At 38.5% G+C, this 17420-nt stretch overlaps 1 protein-coding gene across 1 annotated transcript in view; it reads left to right on the top strand.

The window, feature by feature from the left end:
* The window catches only part of b4galnt4a (beta-1,4-N-acetyl-galactosaminyltransferase 4a), a 165271-nt gene that overhangs the window by 105517 nt on the left and 42334 nt on the right, over positions 1 to 17420 (top strand). The window contains exons 6-7 of the mRNA XM_042495373.2: positions 338 to 438; positions 13732 to 13799. Coding sequence (XP_042351307.2) covers positions 338 to 438; positions 13732 to 13799 — 169 coding nt within the window. The remainder of the gene's footprint in view (positions 1 to 337; positions 439 to 13731; positions 13800 to 17420) is intronic.

The raw sequence follows: 17420 nt of genomic DNA, 5'->3' as shown, positions 1-17420 counted from the left end.
AAGATAACCTTAATTAACTAACTTTGCTGGCTGCTCGTTTGCTTCGCATGTGCCTTCAGGTTTAGATCAGTACACAGATGTTCGTTTCCATATACACACTTGTTACATATGAATTGGAAATTCAGTTGCAGAAATCCTTTTGATATAAGTGACCAAACATCACATCTCTGATCCTGCCAGAGGCAGTCTCAGCATCACATTTTAGTTGCATTTTCACACCTAAGAATCTATTTCATGAGGTCATGCCCTATCTGATTTCTCAGATTAATCTTATCTGGGATCAAACATATCTCCCTCCACCAATGCACACTTTGATCTTGTTTTTTTTTTCCTTCAGGTGATTTCCAGTTCTCTGTATCATCTGATGATAACTCTGAGCTCTGGCTGAGTCCTGATGAGAGCCCTCTCAACGCCAGACTGCTGGTCTATGTAGGACAGGTAAGCACTGAGCCTGTGCTGCATTCTTTTACAATATCTGAACCACAGAGAGAGCCACTTCACAAAAAATCAACAAGGTTCCAGCGCTCCTTATGCTTTGTTATTCTCATCAAATTCACTAAGTACAGTTCCCAACTTTAACTAATATTGCTTAGCAACAAGCTTTTACTTGAGGAAGGAACTAAATCACATGGGGCCTGAAGATGTTCACACTTCTCAATGTCATGACTTAAAAAGCAAAAAACACTTTGTATATTACATACCTCTGGGAACGCACTTCCACAACACAATATGTGCAAGGAAGCCAAACCCTTGTCATTAGACTGCATTGTGACTTTATTTTCTGATATGATATTCAGGCTGAGGGTGACTCACACATCTAAATGGCATCTAATGGATTCCCGTCCTTTCATATGCAATCATGCACACAATGACAGATTGGATACGGGAAAGTATTCTTTAGTTATTAATGAGATTGTAAAGGTCAAAAGCTATTAGACTAACATTGCTATGATCTGAAATCGGTGCTGAGACAGTTGCTGTTAGTAAGAACAGTGGGTCCTGACCAGTCAACAACTTAAGCCTTTTATTCTGCCGGCACTCAACCTTACAGCAGCGGGAGGAGCATTGAGCGATTTGACCTTGTTCGTCTTTAGTAATCACCCACTCACCTCATGTCACCATCCCAACACTCAGGCTATCACTCACCTCCAACACACAGCTCAGAATACAGCACACTTAAATCCTCCTGTAGAACATCCTGTGAAAAATCGTTTCCTTTCCCATCTATCCTTGAAGTACCCTCTGCCCGCGATGGAATAGAAGTCAAGCTGCGGTGCTACTGCCCTCACTAATAAAGTTTTCTCAGTGAAACCTTCTTAAATTTTTAAGAAGGTAAGGATGCATGAGGTTGAACAGTGTTTGAACTACACTGTTTGAGTGCTCTGGGCAAATATGTGTCAGGAGCAAAGGTCCAGCGTTGGCACTATCTGTATTCCAACAGGATGTGAGATGTCACCAGATTCCATGGGAGCTGAGATTAATTAGTCAGCCACTAATATTGATGTGACATTTAGCGGTGGAGAAATATCATCTAGGTAATGGCAGAGCTGTGGCCAGGGATCACTCATTGTGCCACTGGCTGACAGACAGGCCTCGCTGCCTCCCCTGTCTTTAGAGACACTTTGTGTTTCACAGATAAAATCTAATTCCTCATTATGTGACCCATCTGTCTGAATAAATTTAAGGGAAGAAGAGAAGAAACAAGTAATTATTTTTTAAAAATTAGGACCTGACATATTTTTTTTTACATTTATATGCAGCATTATAACTCAGTGTTGCATACACACTATATTCTGAGGTCTTTGCACATCACTGATTTTATGCCCAAAGCAGGTGATGCAGTGCTTTGCTAATCTGAAAAGAAGGCTTACTGCCAAGCCTGCTTTTAAGACTTTTAGCTTTAAAGAGGTCTCAAACTTTTCTTTCCACTTTTTATGCTATTTAAATTCTCCTAATAACTTGTAGCTGTTAGAAAAATTAGATAATTACACGTAATCATATTTGTATTAAACTGATAGAGTAAATAAATAGTATTGAATTGACCATGTTGCACCAGGGCTATTCAATTACTGATTCAATTGCTGCACTTTAAATCCAGGAAATGTAGTGGGGTCAGGTAATTTCAGCAGCCTATTCTAATCTTAACATTTGTTTAGCTTTTGGTGATGACAAATTTGAATGAATCTGGTGAAAAAATTACTATGTTTGTAATTTCACATTAAAAATAGGTCAGATATCTGATCTAGGCACATCACAAAGTGCGGAAACAGAATTAAAAAAAAGCAACCAATGCTATCAATGCATAATAGTGCACAGAAACACACACACACACACACACACACACACACACACACACACACACACACACATAGCGAGAGAGAGATAATGAAGCCTAGTAATGAACATCTGAAATAGTGACTTGAACATAGCATGCACTTGGATGTGAGATTCTCTTTAAAGCTTCTGAGCTCTCTGTTGAGAATGTTTGTTTTTTTGTGGCTAGAGGTTCAGAACTGGAAACTCCAATGATTTGGGAAAACGTCCTTAAAAATTTCATGAGGAGTTTTGTGCTTCGGTAGGGGCTGGAGTTATTCCAAGGAGTTGAGGAGAAGGTATCTAAATTTTATGAGCCATGAGTCAAATTTGACCCCCTAGCATAATGTTTGTGTATAAACCAACGCAGTTTAAAATCATCAGAGTGTATGCCTTTGTCAGTGTCTCATGAGCTGTGTGGTTCTTTGCTCAAACTAGTGGTCTTACTTTCCTTCCCGCTCTTTTATAACAACCTGACTCACTGTTCTTAAAATACACATAGTATTGTAAAGGATTGTTGCTTTACATCAGGACACAGCAGTGTCATCCTCGATAGTGAACTGACTATATATGGAAGGTGCTGCCATGCGACATTTAGCTGTGATAGGATGAGAGGCAGGGAACTGAAGCGTTTCCGTGGCGTTTCCGTGGAGACCCCTGTCAGCATTTCGTCGCTAGGCTTTTGAATTATGCACTGGATGTGACTGATATCTCCTGATGTCCCGCAGGACATCTTAATGAAAGAATGACGTCATCTGCAGAGGTCCATGTCTGTCTTCCTCATACACACGTACAAAAAAACACCCACAAATATTAGTTGACAAGGAAAGATTTCTTACAGAGGCCCTTTAATCCCCGAAAGACAAAATCAGTCTCAAGTAATGGTTGGTTCTCCTGGTCGGTCCTGACATGTACCAGCTCGCTCTGGTCAGTATGTTGGGAAGAGAGAAGGGGCGTTTCTAATAAGAACACTTTCAGTCTTGCTGAGACATTATCTGCACACATACGAATATACTTAATGTGAGTGAGGATCACCCATTGTCCCGCCTTGGAATTAATCATATTTTTTATGCCCACAGCTAATCTGTAATGAGATTTTCCTTCAATCAGAATGTCCAGCAGCTCCCGCAGAGCTTCCCACAGAAACAGACCATGGCTTTTCTGATATTGAGAAAGCCTTATGAGTAGCACAAACCACGTGTGTGCACGTTTGTGTGTGTATGTGTTCGTTCACTGGTGTCGCTCTCGTGTGTGTTTGTGCAAGCACATGTAGGCACTGATGGATGTCATATATGATATGATACTTATTTTGTCTGGTTCAAAAAGCAGACACAATAAGACATAGACAGAGATACACAGGAAACTGGGCTGGGGAAGTAATCAATATGAGATTGGGGAGGAGCTGCTCATTCTCAAACAGACAAGACTTTGTCACCAGTAACAGACGCTATTAAACAACTCAATACATATTACAACTTAAAAAAAAAAAACACTTTCCCAGTGTGACTGCTCAGCTCATCACTCAGTTTTCTTTGGAGCCTTTTCCACTTCAAACATTTTGACATGTCATAGAAGGAGAAGCACAGGGGAAGATGATAATATAAATTATAGCTGAATTCCATTTAGCTGCATGTGGGGCCGACCCGGATGTTTCGGAGCTTTGATCGTTGCCATGGTCAAAAAAGCTGCAGCGCAGCCTTTTGCTTGCATGATCCTGTTTAAATAGACCTCAAATATAAACCATAATAACAAGACCATTTGTTATTTTTGCAGTAGAAAGTTAAGGCTTCTTTCTTCCTTGTCTTCACATCATTACCTTACATGTTATGCAAATGTAGTATTTCACCATAGTTATCCAGGAATTTACCCTGAATTTTCCCTGTGGCTGTGGGGGATCATTGTTTGCATAATACTGTATATATCAAATACAATTAAAAACCAAAATAGCTCGAACATTTATTCTTTTTGCAGCAAATAAATAAGGCATCTCTCTTTGTCTCTTTGTCATCTCGTTTTATCCTCATACTGAGGTGAAGAGGGTACCTTACATTTGTTGCAAAAATGCATGCTGCCTCCAGAGTAATGAATGATGAATCTATCACAACGCCTTTGCATTCTAAAAAATAAAAACTAGCATATCTCAAAAACAAAATAATATATATACTTCAATAGACTGTTGGAGTGTTAGGGAATATTTTATTTGTGTTTCTACATGTAAAAATCTTTTGGATCATAATGTTTTGTATTTTTATGTTGTAAAATCTGATGAAAACAGAACATCCTTTTAACTGTTATAATGGTTTATTGAATTACATCATCTTTTAGCTTGAATTGTACAGATTTTAGGAATATGAAGCATTTGAAGATACTTCAAGAAATGACATCACAATAAGCAAAAATACCAATATGGGCACAGGCAGACCATTTCTATGGCAAAGTTCAAAAAGCTATTTTTAAAAACTCACATAAATTAAGAAGTGGTTATCCAGCATTATTTATTATGTATCAACATTAACTATTTTTGATTATTCTCAGACAAGGACATTTAAACTTAGTTTTTAAAACATCTTTCTAAAAACAATAAATAGAAAATTTTGAATTGTAAACCATGCAAAATGTATAATGACCTTAATTCTTTGTTGAAGATCCAAGTTGAAATTTCGTACCTCTGTGCATCTAGTAATTCAATTACAGAGACATATATATGTATATATATATATTATAAATAAATACACAGATTTTAAAAAAAGAACAGGGTGGGGAATAGATGACCCCAAGATTAAAATTTGAAACCTGCTTTAGATAGGCGATCCATCACAGAAAGCAGCGTCTTTCTGCTTTTATTCTTGCGGCATTGACATTATATGCGTGTGCAGAACACTTCATTCAAACTAATTCCAACAGCTGTATAACCACCCACTGATAACTTAACTTTGACAACAGTACAAACAGACATGAGAATAATTGTGATGGATTACCACACTAAAGATAGTTTGAAGTTTCTGCAGGCGGATTTTATGCCAGACTAAAATGAATGAAAATCAGTCACTGCCTTGAAAGTGGAGAAAAAAAAAACAAAACACAGTTTAAAATCATACACTTCATTTGAATGGACTCATCTCATGAACACTGTAAACATGATCCCACTTGAAGGCACAAAGTATTTCTGTGTAATGAGCCAGTGCAGCCAGAGGTCACTATCAAAACAGAGCATGTTGCTGACTGTGGTGATGAGTGCACCTGTTTTGCTTTTCTTTTCACATTAAGTTGATCGCAATTAGGCCAGTGACAGCACTCTCCGCTGTCTATACTGAGGTCAAAGTGTTGCAGTCAGTTTGTTTTCCTGGAGCCTCTAAGCCAGTTAATGAATGGCCCTGTTTCGTTTTTAATATTTGTGTTCTCATTATATGCCTTTTCAATGACATTGACAGAGCCATTTTGATTTTTGCCATTTTCCTTTTGTTACACTTAAATTACATGCATACTTAGTTTTGGAATATTTATCAGATTCATATTTTGCTTTTCTTACATTTTACTCTTTACTTATCTTATCATTTACTCCTCTAAAAGTCTGGGGCTTAAACTTGACCTTCACCATGAGTGCAGTCCAGTGTGATGCATTTATCAACGTTCCTCTAAATCATAAGGTAGCTTGGTCAATAGCATTATTCACAGCACCTATTCACATTCTGAGTTTTCATTGTAGAAACAACGCTGGTGGAATTAATGACATCAGTGACTGTTTCGTTTAATTGTATCACTGAGCCTTATCAGTGAGCAAGAAAGCACAATAAGAGGGCCCTAAAACTGTAACTCTTAAATGGCACAATGCCATAATCCATCTTAATAGTTAAACCTGTGTTATTCCTGGTATGACATGAGATGTCAAAATATCTGTCATTTATGTTTGCAAACAGACTGATTAGTGACAGGCGGTGGATTGTTCAAGTTGAGGGATGCATTAATAGGTACAGTATATTGAATAGTTTTAGTTCTTAAAGGTGCTGTATGACATTCAGCACATTAATAAAGCAGCAATAAATGATTTGCCATGTAAAGATATATTAGAGAAATTGCATCCTGCGCAGAGAATGAAGTCATGCTCCCTCTGTGGGTTTTGTAATCCGAGCACCAAGTTCTTTGCTTTGGTAGCTGGTCCAGCCGTGCGTACATGTTAGTGTATGTGAGTCCCGCCTTTATGTCCTGCTGGCTATCTCATCACTGCAGCTCTGTACTGCACTCATGCAATCACCGCTGATTTTGGCATCTTGACCCAAATTTTCAACTCACTGGTTGCTTTTAGCTCTGTCAGCAGTGTTTTTGTTGTTAGCTCCAGCTAGCACTGCTAGCAGCTAATGTTTCATTTCAACAAAGGGTATTAAATGAAGGCTGGTGTCATATCGTGCCATATCATTAAGTTACAACTTATATGCAGTGAAGTCTGGTCTGCACATGCCAAAAGGCTCAATAGCTGGCACACCATCATAGAACAAGTGTCCACAGTCGGCTTTGGGTCGTAATATATTTCATTTGAAAAAAAAAAAAGATTTGGGTGAGGATTAAAATTGTGCAACCATTGGAAAGATCTTTAAGAAAAGAAAGACAAACAAATGCTGTATATATGAAAGTATTTTATTGTGTATTGACCTCCATCCATTCAAACGAACTTAACCAAAAAGTTCTGCCAGTGCACCCAAGGAGGCTAAGAGCACACCCAAAGAGGATTCCATCCCTTTATTTCTAGCACAACCCTCCAACATTGCAGCGCTGGTTACGTTGCGTATGTGTCATAGCCCACTGCTCCCATGGGGCCCCAGCCTCCCTTTAATAGTCTTGGTTTCAGCCACCTCCATGTTTGCTCATGGCATCAAATGTGAGAGCTGTGTGCAATCAAGGCTCGACTCTAAATGTTGTTTAAAAAGCAGATAATATAATAATATGTTAATAATGTTTTTTAAAAAATGCCTTGCCGTACAAGCTTTATATATCATAACATTCCATTAGGGTTTTATCAGAGGCCTATTTTTCATTTGATTTGTTTCCTTTCAAGCTTTCAGCATAAAATGGGCCATTATTGTATTATCTTTTATTCTTCACTGTATTGTTTTTAACATTTAACTGCAGAATTACTGCCCTTTTATCTGATAAGTAAGTTACGGTTTACAATAAACCTTTCAAAAACATAGGTCTACCTAAAAACATAAATAATGGCTCTGTTTCATTCAGGTGTTTGAGGTGGCTGCCAAGTGCAATACCAGGGTCACAGCTAAATGGAATAGGACCATTATCCCAATAGGGAGAATGCTGTCATTCTTCTGTCAAACATTTCTCCAAATGTCAGGTTTTTCAGTTTTCAGCCAACATGAAAGAATGCAACCAAGTGCAGTGTGCAGGCCTTGCCCCTCATACCAAACAAGCAGTTTAAGTTCAACTTAAAAACACACACTGAAGGTGAGACAGAATAAGAAAAAGAAAACACTCTGAAGTTATACCACAGGTCAGCTGTTTTTCTATTACTTCTCTCATCTCATATGAGGAGAAAAGAAAGATGGTGTAGAGGAGAAGGAGTTGATAGAGAGAGGAGAAATGTCTCCATAGCTCCATTTCACACTCATATTTCTTCTATTCCTTGACCCTGTTTTGTGTTTCATTTCTCAGTGTTTCAGGGCCAGTGGCCATGTGAAATTAGTTTTCTCGAGGTGCCTACATATGTGGGCGAGGTTCACACAGTATGTGTGTTTGTGTATGTATGAGAGAGGTGGGCAATAGAGCAAGGTTTGTGTATATCTGTTGCTTGTCTGCTTTAAGTTTAAGAAATTTGGTCCCCAAGTTCCCAGCCTTATTTCTCCGAGGGGACATCTGAGGTAGAAACAAAATAAGGCAATATGTCAGTGAGGGGGTGTGTTTTAAGTTGTGATGTGAAGAAGTGTGTGTGTGTGTGTGTGTGTTGCCCCTCACGACTCCCTGGCTGTTTGCCTTTTGATTTACCTCCCACCTACTCTGGTGAGGAGATGGTGCTTTCAATGAGCAATGACTCATCGTTCAGTGGGAAATCATGTCTATGCGTTTGTGTTCACGTGTGTGTGTTCATGTGTGTGTGTGTGTGTGTGTGTGTGTGTGTGTGTGAGTGAGAGAGATTCTCATGTCTTTACTACATGCATACCTTGGAGAACATCTGCCACTTTTATGGAAAGCTGCGGTGCTGCACGTATTTTGTCCTTGTAAAAGTGACTTTGATTTCTTCATTGTTAACTTACAGCCAATAACCTGATAAGAAAATCTGAAAAGAGAGAAAAGGGAGAAAACAACCTTTGATTTTGTTAGTAGATTTGCGCCTTGACATTTAAGTTTTTTGTTTTCCTTTTGTGTCAGATTACATATTATAAAACCCTCAATTTACACATTTTCTCAAAAGAATTTAGAGCATCTAACATTGTTTGTAGAAGGAGAGTTTTTGAAGTATTCATGGATTCAAGTGAAGGAAATCAACATAAGAAATGTTCATGAGCAATGAATAAAGAGGGAATCTTTTAAAACATGATAAGATGTGTATTTGCACTGGAAAAAGGTGTTACATGAATCACAAACATTTGCATCTATATGTGGCAACACTAAAAAGACACTGCACTTGTTTAGAAGGTTTAAAGGTATTACAGTTTAAGAAACAATTTATGCAAAAACCATAAAAGCACATGATAACAAATACACAAAAGCAAAAATACTATAAAATAAATGAATAGATTGTTTGGAAGTTGACTGGACTGTTAATGAGTGGAGCCTTTTGGTCTCTTTATGGAAAAATGCTCAAAGAGGAGGTGCGCCTGCCTACTTCTGCATATGTGGAAAAAGCTGTGTAAAGCCTTTTGTGACTCCAGATGGAGCTCTACAAAGCTGTGATAAATTGGCTCAAGTGATGTCACAGTTGGGGCTTAAGAATACAAGTCTGAAAATGAAAAAAATCTTTGGTTGGAGGTTTAGGAAGAAGTGAGCTTACCTGACAGGATCTGTGCTTCAGGCCAGCAGAACATTATTACACTTCAAAAACTTGGGATGCAAAAATGTAAATAAAAATAGAATGCAGTCATTGAGTAATTGCATTCATCATTGCATTTATATATATATATATCATATTATGAATGAGCAAGTGTCAAAATTTTAGAGGCAAAGCATGTCATAAATGTTTTTCTTCAGGCACTATTTAAATTGAAAGTCTGAGGCCTTGTCTACAGATATTTGCATAATTGATATTGTCCCCCTTGGTTTAAAAGACAAATATGTCCACACAGTCACTGTTTTACAAAAAATGTCCACACTGTTTTCTGCAGACTCCTCTCATTGCAAAGACAGTAAAGTGTAAAGGCTACGTTATACTTTTCAGAATGCCGAACGAAATCTCATTACCTTTGATTTCCATTCAGCACAACAGCAACAATCCCACTCTTGGAATTGTCCTAACATCTGCTGGCTGCCCGAGTCTGACCTCAAAACATCATATCTGGCGGACCAAATGACACTGGACGCAGCAGGCAGCTCTATTCATCCTGAAATTGCAGCAGGATGAAGTTAAAGTGCAAAGTAGTCAATAGACCAAGCAGTGCTGTATATATGACTGGTAAACAAACTGGTAATTCGTTGTTGTTATTTTTGCATGTTTTTTACCACACAAAGCAACAATTGAAATGTGCAAATTGAGGAGATGATATTATCATTTCTCAAATTCTCTGCAGATGCTTTTGCATATCCACAGAAACAAAGTAACCAGAGTTTTGATGCACCTTTGAAGGTGTTTTAAGAAATCTTTTGACCTAAAACTTTGTTGTAGACAGGCCAAAATGTACATTTTCAAAAATATCTTTATAACTGTAAACAGGGCCTCAGGCCTTAGATGCATTTTTTTTAAAGTAATGACCATTTCAATTTGGCATTTTCCTTCATGTTAAAATGAGGCGAGATCATTTCTGTTTGCTGCAGCTATAGTTTGATTTCTTCCCCAGTTTTCCATTTGCTTTAAAAAACAAAATGATCATGTTTTCTGCCTGCGTGTGTTTATTTTTTGCACACATAAATAAAGATTTACTGTATTTAGAGTCAGCACTAGATAACGTGACTTGCCGAGACAAATATATTTGCAGTGCCGCCTCTGCTGAGTGATCGCGTTCTTTTTCATCTGAACAGCTCTTTTCAGAGAAAACAATACACACAGGAGCATATAAACATGTAAGTGCAGTGACTACAGAGGCATGTTCGACAGTATTGTCTGCAGGTTTCCCATTTATAGTCAGTGTAAAATTTTAAATTGCAGCTTCATTATTCTCTGCTTTCCTCTGCTTTGGAAGATTTTAGAGTTCTGCTAAGGTTTCTGCTCCATTCAGCTATGATTTGTCAAAGTTATTTAACTTTCACTGAAGTTTGGCTGCTTCTCTTAAAGAACCGACAGCACTTTGCAGTGACAGAGTTTATTTTAATGATGATCCTTTTGAGGGTGACTAGTTTAAATGATATTCTGCTGCACTACTTTCTGCAGTCTTCCCTGTTGCAAGTTGGGACGAGCTGTACAAAACATAATGAAAACTTAAAGCAGTCTAGGAGTTAAATGAGTTACAGTTTTCATTTATTTATGTTTTTAAGTATGGCTCCCCGATTCTTCTTTCTCTCAGGTAACTGTAAGTACTGGTTGTTAAGTAACTGTAAATGACAGATCATCTATTTCTATGTTTTAAGTAAGGAGCAGGCAAAATAAAATGTTTTATTTCTGCTCCTTTTCAAGTTGTGCAGAGGAACACGAGTATTATCCTTGCAGTTGGAGTATTGTGTCTGGTGCAGATAATTATTAAGTGCAGCACTAACAGGTCACATGTTGGTGTAATGTTCGGATATAATTGTTTAGCTGAGCTGACTGCTCTCCAACAGCCTAATGTTGCAGTTGTCACAAGATTTTAGCATAGAAGCATCAAAACCGAGCCACATTGTTTGTTTTCGATTAACATACAAAACCAGCCAACTCCCGTGACATTAGGAGAAGGACTGACAAATTCATTGGGTTGCTAGGCTAACAAACACAAGGTTGTGTGCTGCTGTACTAAAACACACTCTGCACTTATGTTCTTTGGAAGATTTTAAAGTGTCAGAATAAATAAAAAAAACAGAATATATGCAAAAAACACAAAAACCAAGAACATGAAAACAAGAAAATACACAAAAGCAAACATACTATAAAGAACACAAATTGACTGGACAGTCAGTGAGTGGAGCCTTTTGGCCTCTTTATGGACAAATGCTCAAAGACGAGGAGCACCTGTCTGCCACTTCTGCATATGTGAAAAAAGCTGTATAAAGCTTTTTGTGTCCCCAGACAGAGCTGCACAAAGCTGTGAGAAACTGGCTCAAGTGATGTTACAACTGAGGCTTAAGAATACAAGTCTGAAAAAGGAAAAAAAATAATCTTGGTTTAGTAAGAAGTGAGCTTACCTGACCTGACCTCATCCAAGCTGCAGGCTAGCAGCTCGAATCTACGTCATTACAAACCTTGATTGCATTGATTTTCAAGTCCTTTTAGAGACAGACAAGACAATATATTTATTTTTTAAATCACTTAACCTTATATTTTACAAATATAAACACATTCTGAATTGATGCCTGCAACACTTTTAACAACACATTAAGCTATGAGAACATTAATTGTTGAAGTTTTGAAAGTGAAACTCAAGATTCACAAGCAAAGAGCAAAAAAAAGATAAATTAAGTTTTGTTAGCATGCAATACTTTTTTCCTGTGTCATTGCATTTTATTGCACATGTTTTTATGGATTGAAATGTTTTTCTTTATTGTTTTTTTTTGTTAATCGCAATGTCTGGTCTAACTTCTATGTGTATTGCTGCATTAGAACAATGTTTAGTGAAAAAATGTGTTTTTGTTTAAATTTTATCAAGTGTCCAAACTATTTTGGGGTTGGGTTTGTGGAGCGCTTGTTTACCATGATGGTTCACACTCTATCTGATGCACACCATTATCCACGAACCGTTTACTACGAAATTTAACAACCAACGGTGCTAATTCGAAACCCACCTTAGACCATGTAAGCATCTCATCATTTATGAGTGAACAAGCTCTGCGCTCACCTTCAGATTACTATCATTAAAGTCAGCATAAAGTAATTAGGTGCAATTGTTTGAATTTCTCTTTGGTTTGACAGAAAAGTTTCCATCCTAAATGTAAACTTAGCAAATGACGTTTAGCTGAGTGCGCTTGATATACCGCCTTACTCACTTTTTCATTTAAATATTCTCTTCCCGTGATTTGACTTCTACCATTCTTCCTTTGCCGGAGGATGAATATGTGAGGAAACTGTTGGTGTGGAAATGTACCACGGCAGCAGCATGCTGTGGGCTTCAGAGTGAAGGCACAGTAGCGTACATTGTGTCCTCCTCCTCCTCTCCAGCCAACTGCTTCACAGAGACTCTCTGAGGCTTCAGCGCTGCCAGGGGCCTAGTTGGTTTTGGACAGACATTACTGCCTGTTTTTTTGAGGTTTTTCTTCCCGTAGTGGCTCTCTTCTCATGCCAGCAAACACGTTCAGAGGTGCCATTGTATAATTGCCATTTCGTATGCGTGTGTGTCATTATCTTGTAGGTGTGTGTTACTGTGTGTGTGCTGCTCTCTGCGAAAACATTGTGGCGCCCAGGGTGAGGATCAGCAGCTATTTACAAGCTGAAAGGCTCTTGTGATGTGTTAAAACTGCGCGCAGTTTTCTGACCAGTTTCAGACCCAGAAGTGTGGCCAGCACAAACAATTAAAGGCATGCCCACTGTGATCTTAGCCTTATTCTTTCATTATGGATCAGCAGCAGCAGGGGCCCTAATTAGTCGCCTTGGCTTGCTGAGAAAATGAATGGGCACTGATTCGACTGCAGGGCTGAAACCGGAGCCCCAAGAGTTCCGATGAGCCGGCTTCTCAGACTCAGTATTGGCAGGGAAGGGCTCTTTCTGATTTCCTTTCTATTTATAGCCATTAGCTCTCATCTGCTCACTTTGCCAATCAAAACCAGCCTCCTGATTGACTCTCCCTGTTGCTTCGGGGCATATAATCTCGTTTTCCCAATTACGCTTAATTTGCTGTGAGCAGGGAAGTGATCAGGATTTTGCAGCGTGTTTTTCAAACAACCAAATGTTCTGAAGTTAAAATGAGTTTACAACATCCATTTTTTGTAATTGTCTTATCGAACAGGATCCTTAAAAAATAGGCATTTTCAATAGTCAAAGTTTTTTTCTCACAAAATTGATTTCTAGGAAGGATTTTCCAGACCCAGCACTTCCAACAACCTCCAAAATTTCATATGCTGCTCCTATCCCCTGCTCTCACACTTGTGCGCTCTCTTTCTCTCACTCGCTCTGATCTGTGTCTCCTGTCTTGTGTGTTGCAGCTGGGTACAGAGTGGACCGCTCCAGGCGAGTTCAGCAAGTTCAGGTCCCAGTCCTCCAAGTCTGTGCAGTAAGTACCTGACCTGACATGCGCACACATTTCTTAACAGCGCAGTTAATTCACTCTCGAGCCTGTACTGAGCCCAAAAAAAATCCCTGCTAACATCTTACAGTAAGCTTGATGAATACACACCACCAGTGGAGCTTCTTCAGGACCGGACTCGTGGCTGTTAATGGCAAAGTGTCTCTCTAACTGTTAAGTAGCAGTTTGTACCGATCATTCTCTATGTGTAGAGTCAATTCACGTCGGTCTACAGCCTCTTTTATAACATAATTGCCTCAAAGGGCTTTTACTGCTCACATGCAGGAAGAAATTGTTGGCTCAAGTGTTCACGGGACACTAGTGGTGTGTCTCTTCTCTGGGCACATGTGCATACTTCCACGTATGTATGAATTTACATATCTAGAGTGCTCTCATCAGGTGTCAGAGAGTGGAGGATCATAACAGTTGAAAGGCCTCTTCCTCTAAATGTAAGATGAGAATGTATTACCCCATCAGCTCCTCTCAGATTCAGCACATCTCTCTCCATAATTGCTGGGAGCTTCTCGCATAAAAGCACCCTTTAATACGAGCGCTGATCTGCAGTCAGTTTGCTCCTGCAGTCATTGTGAAGTTGATATGATTATGCAGCAAGTGAGGAGATCCTAAGAATGGTGCTCCTATTCCTTTGGGTTTCCACATTTTCTGATTGGATGAAGCTGTAGAGTGCTGGGCATAAATTATTCACTCATAAACACACACACACACACACACACACACACACACACACACACACAGACACACACACTGCCAACAGTGTTTTGTGTTGAAGGTTTAGAATATTTAGCACATCTACACGGTACAAGTTGGATGATAAATGCACACAGTAAAGAAAAAGTAACAGTGTGTTTTCTTAATGTTGAATGAGGGTACATTGATGCCTTTTACAAAAGCTGAAGGCTGTGGGTGATGGATACAGTGTCAGTGTCTGAAACATTCTTGTCATGATTCACTGAAAAGATATGTACAAATTGAAATTGTAACTTTTTCAGGATCAGTCTTTTGGAGGATGATTACAAAATGTGATCATACAATTCTGCTTAAACTTGATAAATGACACTATTAAGCGCAACACAGCCAGAAAGCCATCTTATATTGACAGGGCAAAAGTAAAACCCCGAAGTGGGACTAGAGTGCACACATTAAAGCATTTATCTTAAAAAAAAAGAAAAAACGCCTTAATTGGTATTAAAATGTCTTAAATCAATCTTTTAAAAGTCTTAAAGCACGGGAAGTAGAATTTTGAGTCTTTTTTTCTGATGTTGCATAGTGAAATCTCAAAATAATTGGTAACATCTATTTTTTTTAAATGATTTCCAAAATTACCCTTGCATTAGCGTCATGCAGGTCAAAATAGTGTAATCAACAATACTCGTATTTTCTTTCTTGTCGTGATGCTCAATGCAGATTATCCGCTGTCAGCTGGCTAGCCGTCACTGTATCCTTAAGTACTAAATTCAATAATAATAGGCTGTTTAACCAAGATTTTGTGGCATGGCTGAAGGCAGTACAAGTCAATGCATACAATGCTTGGTGTATTTTATGCACCAGTTTTTCAAACTCTGCATGAGGAGAATCAGGGCAGTGGAATGCAGAGTGAGAAACACAAAATCATTAAGAAAACTTGCAAACAAATGCCACAGCTTTCCAAGTTGTACCCTTGTCTCCAACACAAGATAAAGAGTCATGTTTTATCTTACAATTAACATTCAGACAAAAATTTCCATAACCCTACATAACTGATTTTGGTTAATGTTTTTTTTCTTCAGAATTAAATTTTGAGTAACATTGAAACTTGAATCTAAATAGTCTTAGTAGTAGGAACTCTGCATACTAGATGCAATATACTTTAAAATGCCCAATGTAACATGAAATAGTAATAAGGTTTACTAGTGTAATTGCTTGTTAACTCAGGTTGTAGTGCAACAGTGACAGAAGCAGTAGCAGATAACAGCAGTATTAATGGATGTGTGGAGCAAGCATGTAAATGGACCTCTTGTGCAGCTGTGCAGTTTGGATAATCGGCTGATGATCTGAGTGACGCTACAGTGACGTTGTGATTCTCACTGAAATATCAAATCAAAGACCCTGATCCTTCGCATCCTACAGACCATTTGTCTGATGTTGGCTGCTGTTTTTTTTTTTACGGAAGCTTTGCCTTTAAACTAAAAAGAAACTTAGATAACTCGATATTCATAAAATCTAAATATCAGAACATGCTTCTTAGGGAGTTTTTTTCACTGCTATCATTTAAAATGAAAATGGTATTGATACAGTCAAGTCATATGCAAGACAATCATGTATGTAGTCACGATATGTCTATATGGTGTTCCCAACATCAGGCAAAAAAGACAGCCAGCCCAAACTATAACAAACAAATGAGATGAAAGACATTCAGTGAATGTGTCTCATGCCATGCTATATACAGTATATTCTTTGTTTTGATGACCGTATTAATTTGACATTGCTCTTAATGCAGCCTGACTCACTGCATCGCTTCGATGTCTCATCATTTGTCAAGGTCTCGTCATAACAGTTTATGTATCATTCTGAGAGGGATAATTAAGAGGCATAAAACCACAAGAAGGAATTCTATGCTCTTTTAACTCCATGCATTTACTGAACATTCTGCCTCTCTTTTAAATGTGCAAATTGGCACGCACACACACACATACACAAACATCACTTATTATAATGAATGAAAATCCATTAATGCCATAAGGGGCTGAACGCAGGCCAGGACCTGTTGGCGAGTATTTGTGTTTGTCTGTGCGTGGGATTAACTGGGCCTGGTTAGCACAGAAGGCACACCAGACTACAAGGGAGCACAGAGAGATGACAAAAGATTAAGGGGAAGAAGAAGAGAGAGAAGGAGGAGGAGAAGGCAGCTGAAAGTTTTTCTATTTTCTCCTCCCGTCTGACAAGCGTCTGGCATTCTCTGACAATAACAAGGCAACAACAGAGTAACCTAGTGTGGAGACAGAACATGGCAGGAACATTAAAAAGGTTGTTCACCTGAGAAATTTGTGGTCGAAAATAACTAAGTACCTTTATTCAAGTATGCACTTAGGAACAATTTTAAGCTACTTGTTCTTGAGTATTTCCATTTGATGCCCCTATATACCTCTACTCCACTACACTTTAGAAGCATATTGTAGTTTTTCTACCACTACATTTATTTGATCAGTTACTTATTATTTTGCAGATTTTGATTAATTGTGCAAAGTATGATGTAAGAGGCTCTGTAGAAAACATTCAGAGCCTTAAAAAACCTGCAAACAACTATTTACGATGTAAAGATATGGCAGAGTAATGGCGTCCTGAGCAGAGAATGAAGTCATGCTTTCTCTGTGCGTGTTATAATGCAGGCTTATCTGCTGTATGTTTAAAGACATGATCAGTCCACACACACGTTAGTCCCTGTGAGTCCCTGTGACAGTGTCCCACTGACTACCTAATTGTCGCTGCTCTGCATTCATACAACATGCATACACTCTCCGGTTCCCCTAAAGTTAACACAGTTAGATCTGTCAGCATTGTTCATGCTGTTAGCAGCGTTAGCTGCTAGCTGCTGGCTCAACCACCTCCATG

Source organism: Plectropomus leopardus, chromosome 7, assembly GCF_026936395.1.
Source record: "Plectropomus leopardus strain MGB_pleo_1.0 chromosome 7, ASM2693639v1, whole genome shotgun sequence".
Taxonomy (NCBI): domain Eukaryota; kingdom Metazoa; phylum Chordata; class Actinopteri; order Perciformes; family Serranidae; genus Plectropomus; species Plectropomus leopardus.
This window is presented reverse-complemented; position numbering and strand designations above follow the sequence as displayed.